Source organism: Entelurus aequoreus, linkage group LG02 (genome assembly GCF_033978785.1).
Source record: "Entelurus aequoreus isolate RoL-2023_Sb linkage group LG02, RoL_Eaeq_v1.1, whole genome shotgun sequence".
Lineage (NCBI taxonomy): Eukaryota > Metazoa > Chordata > Actinopteri > Syngnathiformes > Syngnathidae > Entelurus > Entelurus aequoreus.
Window position 1 is genome coordinate 29,708,253 of NC_084732.1, and position 15,517 is coordinate 29,723,769.

Here is a 15,517-nt window from a genome sequence, read left to right on the forward strand (position 1 = left end):
TGCACTATTAAATTAAAGTGTTTTCATCTTGGATTTACCAGACTATTTCCAGACAGTTTTTTGTTATATTTTTAAATTATATTAATATTCTTATATTTATATTATGAATACATGTTCAGCAGTGGAGCACCGACCACAAGAAAATTAATTAATTAGTATTATTTTTATTCCTGCTGAATATTTTTTTCCATAATTAAATAATGAATTAAATATATTATTTCATGTAATAGATTTAGTATTTAATAATATCCGATTTGCAATTCATTATTTAAACTTTGTCGATATTTTCACAACTACCTTTCTTGTGGATTAGCTGGCAGAAATCACATGATTCCGCTGTCTCGTTGTGAAAAGCCATTCATCATAATACATGAATTTATGTTATACAGTATACTGTTAACTATATTCCTATGTATTGTGGTAACGTATAAATATACAATAAAAATAAAGTTTGTGTTGCGATGCAGACAGCAATACAATGACAACATGTTCATTCTTATGATTATTAACATGATGATTGTTTCTTTTCTTTTTTACCGTCAGAGGAGTATCAGTTCAAACGATGGATGTCACATGTACGTATCACACTATACTCCGCAACGTATTGGGCCGCCAGTTTAGATTTGTTGTTATAGAAATGCTATAATCATAACGGTATATTGGTGTGACCCCGGGATGCAGAGACGGTAGGCGAAGTTCAGATAAGAAGGTCTTTTAGTTGTAGAAAAGGCACGCCATGAGCATTCGTCACACTGGCAAACAGGCCAGTGTTGCAAGGAAGGCACCTCTGACAAATAAACCGTCCTGATTATGGATCAGAAGCAGGTGAGTTAACCTGCTCCCTAATCAAAAGCAGTGGTAAAGTCACTGCCAGACATAACCAAAGCAGGAAGTGCAGCAAAAATCAGTGCCCGAGCTGGAAAAAAACACTAAACACAACGAAAAACTGTCACACTGATCTTGACAATATGGCTACTTCCTGGTTGATGGAGGAGGATATAATTGTTCCAGTGAAGTCATGGGTGACTCAAACAGTAACAATTAATTTTACTATACCTTCACCTGTATCCAGATTGTCACCATTTTTTTGTATATTACATAACCCTGGTAACCTTTCTACTGTTTTATTATGTCAAAAAGACTACGCCAGTACAGTGGTGGCCGAAGACTTATGCACAGTTTTACACGTACCATAATATACTCGATGAGGCAACTCCTGAAGGAATTGTGTGTGAATGCTCCAGTGCTGAAGTTGAACTGAAATCCTGGATTTTTTTTAGAATTGTTGAAGTAGAGCACACAATTCCCAAACAGGCTGAATATTTTGAAGTCGTAACAGTTTGAATCAGATGAAAAATGTGGGGGTTGTGGAACTTTGAAGAATGTCCCATTGATTTCAATAGGAATTTCCCAAAATTTTGGGAATTTCGGGAAAATCGGGAATTTTTTTGAAAATGGTAAAAAAAAAAACTTGAATGGTCTGAATGAGTTGAAATGGTTGGTGTTGGAATTTTTCAAATCGATCGAGAAATGATGACGTAGGAACATGTTGAATTGAGAAATGGTATTTCGGAATTCCTGGAACTTCGGGAAACCCGGGAATTTTTCCAGTTGAAAAAATTACTTCATTTTTTGTCCTACTTAGGAGGAATGTTTTGACGGTGGAACGGTTGAAGTGGGTAGAAAAATGTGGGAGGAGTACTCGCCAGAAAAAAGGTTGGAAATAGGGCTTTGGATAACCAGGAGTTCTGTAAAGTCCTGGAATTTTTTTGAACTTGGAAAAAGGGAAGTTTAAATTTTTTGGATGGTGGAATGTGTTGAAGGTGGTTTGAACGGTTTGAATTGGTTGAAAATTGTGGAAATGGTGGAAGTTTGAAAAATTGCCAATTAAAGTTAAAGTTAAGTTAAAGTACCAATGATAGTCACAAACACACTAGGTGTGGTGAAATAGGGAATGGGAAAAGTTGGAATTCTGGGAATTTTTGGAATTTGTCAAGGGAAAACCCACGATTCTCGAATAGGCTGAACAGTTTGAATTTGCAACGGTTTGAATCGGGTGAAAAATGTGGAATGTAGAGCGCGGAAGTCTGGGATAGAAGAAGAAGTTGAAGTTAAATAAATTAAAAACTATATGTTTGAATGCTTTGGAGCATTCACACAATAATAAATACATGAATTTTGGTGTAGAAATTCATATGTGTGTGAATGCTCCAAAGCATTCACACACATATGATTTCCTACTAAATTCTCAATAAATCATGTTGTGCTTTGATGTCACCTGGCACCACACGATAATTTATTTGTGGTTATCCATACAAAAAATACAAAAAACATTGTGTCCCACACTGGATTTATACATACACCTTTTATTTTTGCATCAAAGTGTGAATGCTCCAAAGCATTCACACAAATGCTGCATGTTCATTCTGCCCATATTCTTGTAGCACAACAAAGTCTACAACAGCAAAGAATACTTCCATCGCCTCCGCATCTTCATAGAGAACAAGAAGATGGTGGATGTCCATAATGCTGAGAGTCACACCTGTACAAGTACAGTACAGTCAATGAGCAGCTTGCCAAAACGAGTCACTGGATACAATTTCATAAACGCCTGTTTATTTTTTGGTGGGCCTAAATCAGTTCTCTGACATGACATTCGAAGAGTTCAAGAATTTCTTCCTCCTGCAGGAACCTCAGGTATGACATGTGTGATGCTGGGAGCAATTTGTTGTTGACTCAAATGTTACGAGAACATAATTTATGACATCCGTTGCAGAACTGCTCAGCCACCAAGGGAAACCATGTCAGCAGGAGCGGCCCTTATCCCAAAGTTGTGGACTGGAGGGCCAAAGGCAACTTTGTGACCCCTGTAAAGAATCAGGTACGACAAGATGGGACTGAATGGTCAAAGTTAAACGGAAAAACACATTTAAAATACACATTTTTTAACCTGGAGAGCAGAAAACTGGGATCCAAAGGTTTTTGCACGCATTGGGACTATGCAAAATACTGTAAACTTCCATTCATGTAGTGTATACAGTATATACGTACTGTATATAGTTTATCCTATAACCAGAGGCCTTTTTTGCACGTCATTTAAATATGTAAGCTATAACAACAATGTCATTTTTGTTAATATAAAATATATAAAGCCATGAAAATGCAATACTAAAGCTTGCTTGTATCAAATTAAGAATGTTTTAGACTAGCTAATGCAGGGGTGTCAAACATACTTTGCTAAGTATAAAAATGAGCTGAAATTTTTGAATGAAACTGCTGTTCTAAATGTGTCCACTAGCTGTCGCAATAGCAATTCTTTGTATCTTTGTAGATGATGCTACATATGTAAAAAAAATAAAAATAAACCACATGACGTTAGTGCACCAGTCGAGGAAAATTAGCAAATTACATATAGTAAATAACATCCTGTAATTTGGTTTTGATATTATTTTTTTGTCTTGATAGATTGAAAATTAACACCAACGAGTTGACAGATGAACATTATCACATCATTTATTCAGAAAGTACAAATAACGACAAGTAAAGGTAGAATACTATTAACCGCAACATTTAAGTGTAAAAAAAAACCCCAACAACATTATGATTTGTACATTTTCAGAATGTGCTTGTTCTATTTTTAAACAAAGAAAACAATCTGAAGTTGTCTTTATTTTTAAGTTACCATGCTGTGATTTTACCAGTCCGGCCCACTCGGGAGTAGATTTTTCTCCATGTGGCCCCCCCATCTAAAATGAGTTTGACACCCCTGAGCTAATGCAAAATGGTTCGTTCCACCTGGATAGCGACAAACCCAGCAAGGAACACGCCGCTCAACACAGACGTCATGACATCGTCAAAGCTCACCTTTAGGCATTCACACACAGCACCAGCATTTTGGAACAGGGATGAGGTGATCAATGGAAGGTAAACATACAGTATAATACAACTACCTGTGGCTACACAGGACAAAGTTATGTATGTTTCACTTTTGTACCTCATTGCACACAACTGAAGTGGACCCTTGATTAAAGTTAGAATTAACCCCCACTAAAAATAATAATATTATAATCATAATAATAATAATGTATACATACACGAATCAGCTAATATCGACTTTACACTCTGAAGTAAAAGGCAACTTGACATATGTCCTATCATATTTAGGGCCAAAGATTATTTGGTTGTATGATTATTGTCAGGACTGGGTCTGTGGCGTGGTTTGTTCTCCCGTGGTGCAAAGGAAAATTGGCGCGTGTGAGGCGTGAATTTAAATACATGTTTATTTAACAATAAAAAATAAATAAACAAAAGGCGCTCACAGAGGTGGTAACAAACTTGGCTATGAAACAAAAGACATGCACGTGGGCACAAAAACTATGAACAATAAACACAAACTTACTTGACATAGAGAACTGTGACACGACATGAAGCAGAGTGCTGAATGTGTGAGGACGCCAGGACGAACAACAGGAAAACAATGGACTTAAATAACACAGACATGATTAAAGACAGGTGCGTGAGTCGTGAGGACAGGTGAAAACTAATGGGTTGTTATGGTGACAAACAAGAGTGCACAATGAGTCCAAACGTGGAACAGGTGAAACTAATGGGTAACCATGGAAACAAGACAAGGGAATGAAAAGCAGGAACTAAAAAGAGTCCAAAACCAAGTAGAACATAACTTAAACAAAACATGATCACACAGATGCGACAGAGCCCCTCCCTTAAGGACATATACCAGATGTCCACAAAAATAAAAACAAAACAATGATCAATAGTCATGGGAGGGCGGGAGGGGGACATGGCGGTGGGTTGCCAGACGACGTGTCCCCGTATCCACCGGGGCATAATCAGGTGGCGGCGACGTGTAGACCACCGCTGTAACTGACGAGGTGGGCGACCCGGGAATGGCCATATCCATGGCCGATGAGGTGGGCGCACTTGGCGTGGCGGCCGACCAGGTAGTGGCCACATCCGTGGCCGACGAGGAGGTCGGCGTACCTGGCGTGGCGGACGCCCATGGACTGGCCACATCCATGGCCGACGAGAAGGCAGGCGCTTCGTCGACGTGGCAGACGCAGATGACGAAGCTTGGCGTGGTGCGTCGGGCGGCAAAGCTTGGCGTGGCTTGGCGTGGCGTGTCCTGGCAGCGTGGGTCTTGGTCTTGGCAGCGTTGGTCTTGGCAGTCTTGGTCTTGGCGTGGTGTGTCTTGGACTTGGTCTTGGCGTGGTGGGTCTTGGCGTGACGGGTCTTGGTCTTGGCGTGAGGGGTCTTGGACTTGGCTTGAGGGGTCTTGGACTTGGTCTTGGCTTGAGGGGTCTTGGACTTGGTCTTGGCTTGAGGGGTCTTGGACTTGGTCTTGGCTTGAGGGGTCTAGGCGTCGTGGAGCTGCGACTGGCGGCACTAGGCGTCGTGGAGCTGCGACTGGCGGCACTAGGCGTCGTGGAGCTGCGACTGGCGGCACTTGGCGTCGTGGAGCTGCGACTGGCGGCACTTGGCGTTGTGGAGCTGCGACTGGCGGCACTTGGCGTCGTGGAGCTGCGACTGGCGGCACTTGGCGTCGTGGAGCTGCGACTGGCGGCACTTGGCGGCACTTGGCGTCGTGGAGCTTCGACTGGCGGCACTTGGGGTCGTGGAGCTGCGACTGGCGGCACTTGGCGGCGTGGAGCAGGTAGCGGCACTTGGCGTGGAGCTACCACGGGTGGCGCTTGGCGTGGAGCTGCGACTGGCGGCGCTTGGCGTGGAGCAGGTACTGGCGGCGCTTGGCGTGGAGCAGGTACTGGTGGCGCTTGGCGTGGAGCAGGTACTGGTGGCGCTTGGCGTGGAGCAGGTACTGGCGGCGCTTGGCGTGGAGCAGGTACTGGCGGCGCTTGGCGTGGAGCAGGTACTGTGGCGCTTGGCGTGGTGGGGCTTGGCGTGGAGCTGGGCGTGGAGCAGGTGGAGGTGGCCTAGCTGGAGGTTGCGGCTTGGCAGGCCGAAAGACCGGTGGTGGTGACCGAACCGGAGGCTGTGGCTTGGCGTGACGAAAAACTGGTGGTGGTGGTGGTCGTGCTGGAGGCTGTGGCTTGGCGTGACGAAAAGCGACCCCACCTGAACAGTCCCCAGCCCTAGCCCCCCCCCTCAAGGAGCGGATCCCAGACGCGCTCCCTGCGGTCTGGAACCGTCTTTTGGGGTGGGTGGAGGGAGGTCAGGGGGGGGTGCAGAATCTTCCCCTCCAAACTGTCCAAAATGTCCTTTTTTTTCTACATGTGATTGAGTGGGTGAAAAAAAAGAAACATGTTGTGACATGGGCGTGGCTTGAGTCTTGGGGGGCGGGGCATGAAATTTGGGTGGCTTGGCTTGACATGCTCTTATTTCTAAAAACATGTCTTGGTAATGTCTTATCATGTCTTTAAAGTCTTTTGCTGGAGGTGAGTGATCACAAGAAAAAGTCTTGAAAAAAAAATCCTGGTCTGTGATGTCATCAGGGTGACGCCGGGCTGCCTGTGGCTTGCTTCCGCCCGGAAGGGGAGGGGCTTGTGGGAGCGGCGTGTCCTGTCGGCTCGCGGAAGTCTTCCCTCGTCCTTGGCGACGCTTTCGGGACGGGAACGACGCACCGATTGGCACCAGCTTGCCTCCATTCCCCCACATCATCCCCCTGCGCTCCCTGGGGGAAAAGCGCAGCGTCTCGATCTCCATGGCGCGCAGCACCTCCCAAGAAGCCTCATCCAAACTGACCAACTTTCTTGCGGGAGAATTTTTCTGCTGGCGTCCTACTGTCAGGACTGGGCCTGTGGCGTGGTTTGTTCTCCCGTGGTGCAAAGGAAAATTGGCGCGTGCGAGGCGTGAATTTAAATACATGTTTATTTAACAATAAAAAAGAAATAAACAAAAGGCGCTCACAGAGGAGGTAACAAACTTGGCTATGAAACAAAAGACATGCACGTGGGCACAAAAACTATGAACAATAAACACAAACTTACTTGACATAGAGAACTGTGACACGACATGAAGCAGAGTGCTGAATGTGTGAGGACGCCAGGACGAACAACAGGAAAACAATGGACTTAAATAACACAGACATGATTAAAGACAGGTGCGTGAGTCGTGAGGACAGGTGAAAACTAATGGGTTGTTATGGTGACAAACAAGAGTGCACAATGAGTCCAAATGTGGAACAGGTGAAACTAATGGGTAACCATGGAAACAAGACAAGGGAATGAAAAGCAGGAACTAAAAAGAGTCCAAAACCAAGTAGAACATAACTTAAACAAAACATGATCACACAGATGCGACAATTATGTTTTTAAATTGGTATTCTGGCCACTTTATGTTGAATTTGTTGGCATATATATATATATATATATATATATATATATATATATATATATATATATATATATATATATATATATATATATATATATATATATATATATATATATATATATATATATATATATATGTATGTGTGGGAAAAAAAATCACAAGACTATTTCATCTCTACAGGCCTGTTTCATGAGGGGTTTCCTCAATCCTCAGGAGAAGAAAGAAAAAAATCTCCTGAGGATTGAGGAAACCCCTCATGAAACAGGCCTGTAGAGATGAAATAGTCTTGTGATTTTTTTCCCACACATACATATTACGCTCTACCACGGTATCGAGCACTATTTTTTGGATAATCTAATTAAGACATATATATATATATATATATATATATATATATATATAGTGTTGGGACTAACGCGTTACTTTGTAACGCGTTACTGTAACGCCGCTAGTTTCGGCGGTAACTAGTAATCTAACGCGTTATTTTTTATATTCAGGAACTCAGTTACCGTTACTACATGATGCGTCATTTTACGTTACTTTTTGTGTAGTATCGGCTAGAAACAGAAGATCTGAGTGTGTTTTGTGGCAGCGCTACGGTGTCGTTCTTCTTAATCTCTTGTGTCACACGGAGGAGTCGCGCTGTGTGTGTGTCTGAGTGTGGGGAGGGAGGGAGGGAGGGGTGCGCGCTGCAGCATTCGTGAGGGAGGGGCGGAGACAGAGAGAGCGAGAGAGTTGTTAACGCGCATGCGTCGCCAGGCTTAGCTTTTTATCGATAGATTTATCAGATTTAATTTTTTATTATCTATAGCAAGGGTGTCAAAAGTGTGCCCCAGAGGCCATTTGCGGCCCACAGCTAACGTTTTAAAGGCCCACAGCACATTCTAAAAATACTATTAAAATAAACAAAAACATAACAAAAGTGAAATAAAAAAGCTTAAAGGTGAAATGTAATTTAGAAAAAGTTGCAACGTTGACTAATAAAACAAAGCTGTTTTTTTTCTTTCAAACTGTCATTGCTCAAAACATAATATTGAATCAAAATCAATATTATTATGAATTATAGATCACACTCTGTCAATTCTCTTATATACTCTTTCATTCTAGACTTCTAGAGTGTTTGATCATCACATCACTCTAAATGTATGGACTATAAAGTTCACAAACATAAAGAGGGATCCTAGTGGGCCAGGCCAATCTTTCCTTATCTCTAAACTAAAACTGGGGAAATGTGTAGAGTGTTCTGGGCTTCAGACATGATTTTATTTCAGAATTCCTTGAGAGAAAAAACGCCTGGTTAGGCTTTGGTATGTAAAAGTAAAGTTAAAGTACTTATTTGATTTACAGCTATGTTGTTATTATGCTGTTTGTTACTTTTGCATGTTTTGTTGCAGCTATTTAAAATAGTTTTGTCAATTTTTTCTGGCCTGAAATAAGTTGGCCCTTTGAAACATATCTTTGTCTTTGTGTGTTGTATGTAGACCACATTGCTTAGCAGAGTTCAGTGATGCAAATGCATGTCAAGTTGATCAAAGATTGTATTACTCTCCAGTGCAATAACAGTACTGAAATGAAGGCTAAAAGGGCATTAGAGGGAGCTTTAAAAAAAGAAGAAGAAAAAAAAGAAGTAACTAAATAGTTACTTTTCACAGTAACGCATTACTTTTTGGTGTAAGTAACTGAGTTAGTAATTGAGTTACTTTTGGGATAAAGTAACTAGTAACTTAACTAGTTACTGGTTTTCAGTAACTAACCCAACACTGTATGTATATATATATATATATATATATATATATATATATATATATATATATATATATATATATATATATATATATATATATATATATATATATATATATATATATATATATATATATATATATATATATATATATATATTAGGGGTGTGGGAAAAAATCGATTCAAATTCGAATTGCGATTCTCACGTTGTGCGATTCAGAATCGATTCTCATTTTTAAAAAATCCATATTTTAAAAAAAAATAATTATAATTTAAAAATTATAATTTTTTATTTTTTATTTTTTTTAATTAATCAATCCAACAAAACAATACACAGCAATACCATAACAATGCAATCCAATTCCAAAACCAAACCCGACCCAGCAACACTCAGAACTGCAATAAACAGAGCAATTGAGAGGAGACACAAACACGACACAGAACAAACCAAAAGTAGTGAAACAAAAATGAATATTATCAACAACAGTATCAATATTAGTTACAATTTCAACATAGCAGTGATTAAGAATCCCTCATTGACATTATCATTAGACATTTATAAAAAATAAAAAAAACAATATTGTCACAGTGGCTTACACTTGCATCGCATCTCATAAGCTTTACAACACACTGTGTCCAATATTTTCACAAAGATAAAATAAGTCATATTTTTGGTTCATTTAATAGTTAAAACAAATTTACATTATTGCAATCAGTTGATAAAACATTGTCCTTTACAATTATAAAAGCTTTTTACAAAAATCTACTACTCTGCTTGCATGTCAATAGAGAATCGTTTTGAATCGGGAAAAAAATCGTTTTTGAATCGAGAATCGTGTTGAATTGAAAAAAAATCGATTTTGAATCGAATCGTGACCCCAAGAATCGATATTGATTCGAATCGTGGGACACCCAAAGATTCACAGCCCTAATATATATATATATATATATATATATATATATATATATATATATATATATATATATATATATATATATATATATATATATATATATATATATATATATATATATACATATATATATATATATACAGTATATATATATATATATATATAGGTTTTTTTTCTAAATATATTATACATATGTTAATCCTATCTTTAAAAAGTAAAAAACTTAATCAAGATATTTTTAATGTGTTTATTTCCACTAAATGCATGCAATAATTTGTTTTTTAGTGCATGTAAACATACCAAGTGTGTGAATGGAGCGGCGACGTGGGATGGGATGGCACACACACATACACACTAAGAAAAAAATCACAATAACATGACAATCCTATTTTTTTTACTCTACAACGCCACTGCCCTGTCAGAGTAGTGGTTCACATAACTGACTTTCATTGTAGCTCTTTCCTGCTCAATGTACATTTTACTATTGTAAATCCGCATGGACATGCTCCATCCTCTATCATCACCTTAATACTTGAATAGAAAATAGATGGATACTCTGCATTACATATTCAAAAAAATAAAAAAAAGCTTTTGTCACTGCAGCACATAATTATGGGTAATTATTTTGTGTTCCTTGGTGAGGGTCACTGTGGGAGCTGTTGGACCTTCTCCACCACAGGCTGTTTGGAGTCAGTGAACGCCATCACCACCGGAAAGCTTATATCTTTGGTAAGAGACAACAAGATAAATATAATAACACATAATATTGTATCTCAAAAAGACACAAACAATAGCAGAGGACGCCAAATGGCTTATGGTTGATGTTTATTTGGAACATACATACAGTTACATTATGACACATCACATATTTCCAGTTTCTCATTATGTCCGAATAGGAGTAAGAACAAACAGAGTTTATTCAAGCCTACCCTCTTTCCATTTCATAGCAATTACTAACACATTTGTTCACTCCCTTTTCTCAATTTGTAACACAGTTGACTTCTCCCCAAGTGATTCAGAGCTTTTCTTCCTGTCACTCACATGCAGACTAAAATATAAAAAAAAGTGTCTCAAAGGGACAAGCAGTAGAAAATGGATGGATAGATGGATTATTTGCCTGAGCGGCTAGGAGACCCCGAGAGTAACAAGCGGTAGAAAATTGATTTATGGATGGGCTAGAAAGGACAGACTAAAAAAATAATAATTAAAAAACTAAAAATGTTTTATCCGCAGGCCGGATTTTGGACGCTGGCGGGTCGTATCTGGCCCGCGGGCCGTAGTTTGGGGACCACTGGTCTAAAGCATCACAGCAACGCCAAAAACAGAATGATAATAATAATAGTTTGTGGTAGTTTTCCCCATTATAAAAAAAATTAACATAAATATTATGTACACCTCCTGAGATTCTCACATCCTATTATAAATTATTCAATATTTAAAAACTACAAAATACGTTTTTAAAAAAACACTAAACGATGAGTATGACTTTCTGTGTATGTATGCATAAAAGTATGTAGTGATTGGAGTGTTTTTTTTTTTTTTACCATTATTCACCTATTTATTATTTATTTTCGCCGTACTTATTTTTTATGTATATGACATTCACTTTATCATTTTATTTAAAAATAAAAAATAAAAAACAATGTTAATTTTTGTGAAACCATTGCAATAAAGTAAATAAAAGGTGATATTTTGACCATGGAACAGTTTTTTCCTCCCATAAAGACAATTGACAACAATTTTCTGAACATTTGAATTATCATTTCATATTAAAATTGTTATTTCCCTAAAAAAATATATATATATATCGTTTTATTGGTCTATCTTGTTGTTTTACTGACACTGAAAATATAATTTATAGTGTTGTTGTGCACTTTTCTTTTTTCAGTCTGAGCAGCAGCTTATTGATTGTGCACAAAACTTCAACAACCAAGGATGCATGGGGTATTTATTTATGTTTTCATGTTTTAATATATTGTCCTCATGGCAGTATGTTGCATGTACTTAAGGACACACTTCACATGTTTCAGTGGACTTCCCAGTCAGGCCTTTGAGTACATCAAATACAACAACGGCATCATGACAGAGGAGGACTACCCCTATAAAGGCTATGTATGCCTTTGTTATCGCTTGTATAACTTTTCCTGATCATGACATTTGGTCGTATTTCCCTTAGGATGACACATGCCACTTCCACCTGCCGCTTGCCGCCGCTTTCGTCCACGAAGTTGTCAACATTTCGAGTGTGAGTTTTCACACAAGTTGGAAAACATATGTTTGTATTTTGGTGAAATGTTGCGTTGACATTTGCCTGCCTTAAAGTATGACGAAGACGCCATGTTGGATGCCGTAGCCAGGCTCAACCCGGTGACTTTTGGCTTTGAGGTGACGGCCGACTTCATGCATTACAAAGATGGCGTTTACACTAGGTGAGACAGTTGTGTTGTCTTTACTCACACTATGGAAAAATCCATTAGATATTATTGGTATTAAGGTTGCATATTTCATTCAGGACAGAAGTAAGCTTTTGAAGATAGTCATGCAAAAAAAACCTCACTTTCACTGTAAATGATCCAATAAACACCTTTTTCACTGCAGTTTCATCACCACATCGCGCTTCAATTATTGCAGCTTCACCACATTCCATAAATGTTTTTATTTTTCTAAAGCATACTACGGTATTTTTCGGGCAATAGAGCATATTTCAAACCGCACCCACCAAATTTTAGAAGAAAAAAATATTTTTACATATGTTAGCCACAGATATATACCGGTACCAAAGATGTTGTAAATGTTTATTAAATGTTTATACCTTAATTGTTTCCAAATGGTGCCTGTAGCAGGACAGTAAAAACAAAACAGAAGTCATCGTCATGGACCAACTAGCTGCAGAAGCTATCTCTCCAATGAGCTAGATTCAACTTATTGAACTTATGAAACTGAAACAATACAAAAAGAATACTGTTGTAAGTTAATAATTCTAACACAGACACTTGTTAATGTGTTAGCATATTCTTTCATGCGAATGATTACATTATGATAGCACGTACAAATATTCATGAAAACACTTCTACAGACATCACACATGGGTTTAGTAAGAAATCATTGTTTTAGTTATAATGGGACAAGCAGTAGAAAATGGATGGATGGATATTGTCAAACTTACAAACGTTGATTAGAGTGATGAATAAAAAATCCTTTCAAGCAGAAACGCCATGGACGGTAATACTTCCTGTTCAAGGCACGGCAAAGGAAATACATTTTTAACGTAATGCACCTGCAGTGAGCGAACTCGTCCAAAATGGCACTATAGCACAAACAATAGCACACCTTTTCAGTGTCTCTGTCGGTGTAGTATGAAAACTTTGTTAAATACAAAACATTCCCAGCCGAGTCATACCAAAGACTATAAAAATGGGACCCATAACCTCCCTGCTTGGCACTCAGCAACAAAGGGTTGGAGTTGGGGGTTAAATCACCAAAATGATTCCCGGGCGCGGCGCCGCTGCTGCCCACTGCTCCCCACTGCTCCCCAAGGGGATGGGACAAATGCAGAGGACAAATTTCACCACATCTAGTGTGTGTGTGACAATCATTGGTACTTTAATCTTTAATCTTTAAAAATTATGGCCATTAGTGAAGAAAAATCCATAAATTAGCCGCACCTTTTTATAAGCCGCAGGGTTCAAGGCGTTGGAAAAAAGTAGCAGCTTATGATCTGGAAAATACGGTATACCATTTTCAATCCAAAAATTTGGCATTTCCAAGCATAAAAATGGATTTAAAATGAATTCACATTCATAACTTAATCCTAACACAAAATGAGCAAGGAACAAAAACAGGAAACACATCTTTCGGCCAACCTACTAGTGAATGATATATGAATATGTGAGTATGTTGTATGTGTCCTTTTACACTTTTTAAGTGTTTTGTCATAAAGCCATTGTGTAAAAGCTTACAAAACAAATACAAAATACTGTAGCTAAATGTTTCCAATTTGACATGGAAAACACCTCTAACCTAAGTTCAGTCGTCTTACTCTAGAGAAGACTATGTAGGTGAAAACTCGAATCCCAACTTTGTAAATATAAATACAACATACTGGTATTAAATTGTTGTTGTATGGATGTAATAAATGCGTGCATGACTGTGTCGACTCGCATTTTAAACCAATGCCACAGAGTCTTGTCACATGAGCCTCCCTCTAAGCAGACTTTTACACGACTTAAGTAATGCTGTCAAGCCTCATTTGTTATGGTGATACTGTACTGATATCATAGTGCTGCTTGAAGGTAGGTGGCCACTTCACACCGCTACCTTGTCTTGCTTCAAGCATACAAACTGGCCATAATAACATATTATGTGACTGATAATGTAGAACTGATGAGTTCAAATGTATTTTATACAGTACGTTTTTCCTGCATGAAGTCATGCGCAAGTAAAATTGGCATGCAATATGACCCTAAAATGCCTTTCCGAATCTAAAATAATTGATCTTTGAAGCACTCTGTGTAAGAACACAGCCGACAAGATGAATCACGCCGTTCTGGCCGTGGGTTATGGCGTTGACGACAACAACACAACGCCATATTGGATTGTGAAGAACTCATGGGGCGTCGCCTGGGGAGTGGATGGGTAAATATAGTCAGTTATGGTGTTTATTATAATTATCATTGGTTGATTCTGTACTCAAGAATCATAGACGGTTGTTTTGTCTCTTATTTCCTCAGGTATTTCATGATTGAACGAGAAAAAAACATGTGTGGACTGGCTGCTTGCGCTTCCTACCCCATTCCTGGGGTTTGAAAAGTTACTATATGTAAGACCCGCTGTACTGCAATGCAAATTTTGTGTAAAGTATGGAAATAAGCAAGTGTGAATTGTGCTACAAAGACAACCAAAAAGTCACAAGGTCTTGGATACGCATTGTGCTGCAATGGATTTATGTGCGTAAAAGCTCATGTTACACTGTAGTTTTGTTGTGTTGCTGAGCCAACAGGTCAGCTGCCATGTCAATTTGTCACTTTGTATGGAAGTTTACAGTTTTAAAGCAACAAAATATCAATGCAGAATACTTTTCTGCATTTATGGTATCACACAAGTGAGAATTTACAGTGATACATAACAATGAATGCTGCATGTGTACTACTACAGAAATACAGTTTCTGAAAGGCTTTACATACTATTACTACTAATGTTGTTGCATGTAGCAAATGTTTTCAGTATTTCAGTAATGCTAGGATTGTCCAAATATATAAAATAACATTAAAACATCTTACAGACATAAAATTGGCAATGTTGTATATGTGCCGCACAGTACTGTTTATGTAGCATACGTTGCATTTCTCAATGAATCATTACCATCAGCATAAGCGTGTGTTCTAGCAATATTCCTGTATTATTATTTGATACATCTATTTGTTATTTTTCTGTTGTGTTATCATGCAATGTGCTGATATTTGATGGTACTGTTTGTATTTTTACCATGTGAAGCACTTTGAGAGCTCTCTTTGAGAAGTTAAGTTAAAAAGTTAAAGTACCAATGATTGTCA

General features: G+C 38.6%; 1 protein-coding gene across 1 annotated transcript; it reads left to right on the top strand.

The window, feature by feature from the left end:
* Nucleotides 1-533: 533 nt before the first annotated feature.
* Nucleotides 534-15,207, top strand: ctsh (cathepsin H; the record flags this gene model as incomplete). The annotated part of the gene is made up of 11 exons (XM_062035992.1): nt 534-575; nt 2,445-2,542; nt 2,619-2,697; nt 2,777-2,881; nt 10,608-10,694; nt 11,854-11,909; nt 11,996-12,077; nt 12,142-12,210; nt 12,288-12,394; nt 14,469-14,600; nt 14,696-15,207. Coding segments are annotated over 11 exons (933 nt in total), but the record flags the coding sequence as incomplete, so codon positions are not given.
* Between the last annotated feature and the right edge of the window lie 310 nt (nt 15,208-15,517).